At 40.1% G+C, this 4,617-nt stretch overlaps 1 protein-coding gene across 1 annotated transcript; it reads left to right on the forward strand.

The window, feature by feature from the left end:
- Positions 1-555: 555 nt before the first annotated feature.
- On the forward strand, positions 556-2,909 carry LOC144827589 (uncharacterized). Its single transcript, XM_078685841.1, has 2 exons — positions 556-973; positions 2,610-2,909. The coding sequence occupies exons 1-2, from the start codon at positions 839-841 to the stop codon at positions 2,883-2,885; spliced, it is 411 nt and encodes a 136-aa protein (XP_078541967.1). The 5' UTR covers positions 556-838; the 3' UTR covers positions 2,886-2,909.
- The last annotated feature ends 1,708 nt before the right edge of the window (positions 2,910-4,617 follow it).

The following is a 4,617-nucleotide window of genomic DNA, read 5'->3' on the forward strand; positions in this document are numbered from 1 at the left end:
CAACTGGAAATGATTTTAATGTAGAACAATATGATCATATTATATTTGATAAATTTAATACATACAACACTAACCATGGGATGATACTGTACTACAAGAAAGATCTTTGTATATTACCTATTTATGAAACGCACCAAGGGATAGACATTTTACATTTTACATTACAGATTAATTCCACAGATTACCTTATTATTATAGTCTACAAACCACCACATAAACTTATTACTGATCTTTTGGAATTTATTACCATTATCACTAATTTTTACCCAGAACACAAATTCATCATTATGGGAGATTTCAATGTGGATGTCTCTCAAAGCAATTCACTAACTAACAAACTAATTGGGTTCTTTGAGACAAAGTTGCAATGTACACAATTTATAGACACTTACACAACAGACTACCAATCTATCTTAGATCATATATATACCAATTATATACTTCAAAATTATGGTACATTAGAATGCTATTACAGTGATCATAAAGCACTATGGATTTGTATTTAACATTGTTTGTAACATATATTTCTATTTCAGAGGTTGACTATTGAGAAATCGCTAACATTACCACCAATGACAACAAACCTTATGAAAAACCCATCAGAGTTAATGTGATCAAGTGCTCAAGTAAAACAAATTACAAGAACGCCAAACAAGAAAATAAAGTTCTATTTCATTTGGCTCTAGCAGATAAAACTGGTACAATTAAAGCAACGTGTTACCAAGAAAGTTTATATCAGCAGACACAAAACAACTGTGGGCTACTAATACGCAATTTTATAATTAAAAACAACACAATTCTGATAACAAAGCAAAGCAAAGTTACAAAATTTCCTGCAATGTCTCTAACTCAATCCCTAATTCAAGAAGCTCAAAACATTTTGCAGCCTCCTGCACCATCTGCTTCTCCATTTAAAGAAATAAAGCGTACAACTGTGAGAAGTCTTATGACAGTGTGTGGGACCATTTCAGAAGTAAGTAGAGGTGTTTTGTACTGTGTGTCTCGCTGCTTGTGTTGTCAGTTAGTGTGTGTGGTGTTGTCTGTGCCATTGCCAATATTTATTTTGCCTTTGTCAGTGTGCTTGTGTGTGTGTGTACTATTTGGTGCTTAGATGTTATTTCTTTTTGAGTGGGTGCAGTTGTGTGTATGGTCTCTGTAACACATTAGATATGCTGTTATCTTTCTGAGGCTTTCTATCAATCATAAATGATCTGTACAGCAGCCAAATATTAACAATTAACAATGGGTGTAAATAGGTGTGAAAAATCCACACAGGAATGATAAATGTTAATTTGTTAGGTGTTTAAAGATGAGCGCCGTACTCAGACATCAAAGTTCTTCTTTTTTTAACATGATTGGGAACAACGCCGTTAATTTGAAAAGAGCAATAGCCCTTAATCACTATGTCTTCAATGCTTGACCAATTATTAAGTCTGACTTCTGTGCTTTTGAATTTTAAACACAAATATTTTTTTTTAGGAAGAGGAAAGTAAACAGGTGCTCATCAATGGACAAAATACAGACATAAAATGTATTACCTTAAAAGAATCCACTGATAACATCAAAGTCACATTATGGAGAGAAGCTACTCTATTCTCAATAAACATTGGAGAATATGTGATGTTAACTCATGTCACAGTACATGAATTTAATGGACAGAAAATATTGAACACGACAAGGCACAGCAAATTAAAAGTAAGGAACACACGCTCTCTCACGCACCCCTTACTCTATCACTTCCACACACACACTCTCTCTCTTTCAAGAACACACTCTTCAACTATTCAACACACTATCTCTCTCCCACACACTATCTCTCTACAACACTCTCTCGCACACACTATCTCTCTACAAGACTCTCTTTCTACAACACGCTCTCTCTACAACACGCTCTCTCTACAACACGCTCTCTCTACAACATGCTCTCTCTACAACACGCTCTCTCTACAACACTCTCTCTCTACAACACTCTCTCTCTACAACACTCTCTCTCTACAACACTCTCTCTCTACAACAGCCTCTCTCTACAACAGCCTCTCTCTTCAACAGCCTCTCTCTACAACAGCCTCTCTCTACAACACGCTCTCTCTCCAACACGCTCTCTCTACAACACTCTCTCTCTACAACACTCTCTCTCTACAACACGCTCTCTGTACAACACTCTCTCTCTACAACACACTCTCTCTACAACACTCTTTATCTACAACACTCTCTATCTACAACACTCTCTATCTACAACAGCCTCTCTCTACAACAGCCTCTCTCTACAACAACCTCTCTCTACAACACGCTCTCTATACAACACGCTCTCTCTACAACACGCTCTCTCTACAACACGCTCTCTCTACAACACTCTCTCTCTACAACACTCTCTCTCTACAACACTCTCTCTCTACAACACTCTCTCTCTACAACACTCTCTCTCTACAACACTCTCTCTACAACACTCTCTCTACAACACTCTCTCTCTACAACAGCCTCTATCTACAACAGCCTCTATCTACAACAGCCTCTCTCTACAACAGCCTCTCTCTACAACACTCTCTCTGACACACACTGTAACATTTAGGTGGAAAAAAATTTAACTATGTATTTCTTTACTACTACAGGTAACAATGCCACCACAAGAAACAATTGATGTGGAAATATATGGAGTGGAAAGCACAAACGGAGATTGGAGCACTATAACAACCAAAATAACCAACACCGATATTTACCAATCAATGGACGTACAAAATCAAACACTTATACAGTGGTTTATGTTGGACGAAGAGGTGGATGACATTGGTGAAGCACTAATTCACTATTTGCCTCAAATATGTGAAGTTATATTTTGTAATGGCAAAATTACTAAAATTGTTAAAGAAAAGTCTGAGGAAGATTGAAGTTTATAATGAACAATCATAAAAAATAAATTGTACAATGTTCAATAAATAAATATTGTTTTGTGTTTCAAAAAAATAAATATACTATTTTGAACATATCCACTTGCAATGTCATTTTCGTTGGGGGTGGGTATATTTTTTAGAAAACTTTTTAAATGTACAACTACAACATACATAACAATAGCTGTTGCAGCTACATTTCGCAAAGCACACGAACAAAACACTAACTATACAATAGTTGTCTGACATCACTACATGTTTCAACGTGGCACCTACAATAACAGGTATAAAAGCATGCTTTGTTGCTGTTCAGTAGTGCAGTTGTGTTTAATTATGAGGGTGTTGTGCCAAGTACGGCTGTGGTGATGCAGAGTGATGCTGTGTTGGTGCTCAGTGGTACTGTGAGGGTGCAGAGTGATAATGTGGTGTTGCTGCGTGTTGCATTGGTGAGGCTCAGTGATGCAGTTGTGAGAAGTGCTACTGTTGTGGTGCTGAGTTATGCTGTGGTGGTAATCAGTGAACACCAACACAGGACCACTCATCACCAGCACACACAGCAACAGCTATCAATGCACCGTTTCACCAGGCATACACACACACACCAACAGCCATCAGTGGATGCTTTCACCAGATATACACACACACCAACAGCCATTAGTGCACGCTTTCAACAGGCATACACACCACCGGCCGTAAGTGCACGCTTTCACCACATATTTTAACATAGCACTCACAATTACAGGTATAAAAGCATGCTTTTTTGCTGTGGAGTACTGCAGTAGTGTGGATAAATGAGACTGTTGTTGTGCTAAATACGGCTGTGGTGGTGCAGAGTGATGCTGTGTTGGTGCTCAATGGTACTGTGGGGGGGTATGCACCTGTTACAACGCATTCGTTACTCCGCACTACCATTACAACGCGACTTTTATAACGCATACCATTACAACGCATTGCGCTGGGGGGCGCTATAGGATAGGGAATGGTATAATTTACTATCCAACACCTTCCCTAGGGTCCACGGGGACTGGAGTTAGAATAGTAAATTATACTTACCACTATCCAGCACCCCAAAGCGCTATGCGTTGTAATGGTATGCGTTGTAATGGTCGCGTTGTAATGGTAGGTAGTTGTAACGGTATGCGGAGTAACGTCATACATCCCTGTGGGGGTGCTGAGTGATAATGTTGTGTTGCTGCGTGTTGCATTGGTGGGCCTCAGTGATGCAGTTGTTGTGACAAGTGCTACTGTTGTGGTGCTGAGTTATGCTGTGGTGGTAATCAGTGAACACCAACACAGCACCACTCATCACCAGCACACCACCACTCATCACCACAACAGCATTACTCAGCACCACACTAACATCACTCGGCAACACACCAGCATCACTCCACACCACCACAACAGCATCATTCATCAACAACACAATATCACTCTACAACGAACCCCCAGATTCCAGAAAGGACTTCGGGCGGTCGCCAGCTGGAAGACCTCCAACTGTCTCCAGCTGAACGCAAGCAAGACGGAGGTCATGATCTTTGGCAAACAAACGGAACTCTGGGGAGACAGGTGGTGGCCGTCGGATCTGGGTCCTACGGCAACCCCGGTCGCTGAGTTAAAAAACCTTGGGGTATGGCTCGATCCAACTCTCACCTTTGTCTGCCATACCAAGCGCACGGCGGCCTGCTGCTTTGGCATTTTGCGTGGACTACGGCCTGTACTAAAATTTTTTGAT

This window comes from Lissotriton helveticus, chromosome 4_1, assembly GCF_964261635.1.
Source record: "Lissotriton helveticus chromosome 4_1, aLisHel1.1, whole genome shotgun sequence".
Lineage (NCBI taxonomy): Eukaryota > Metazoa > Chordata > Amphibia > Caudata > Salamandridae > Lissotriton > Lissotriton helveticus.

Excerpts from the sequence above, each read along its gene's own strand:
- LOC144827589 (XM_078685841.1), top strand. The coding sequence starts at position 839 with ATGTCTCTAACTCAATCCCTAATTCAAGAAGCTCAAAACATTTTGCAG. Across the intron at positions 974-2,609 it reads TGTGTGGGACCATTTCAGAA|GTAACAATGCCACCACAAGA; the intron begins GTAAGTAGAGGT and ends TTACTACTACAG.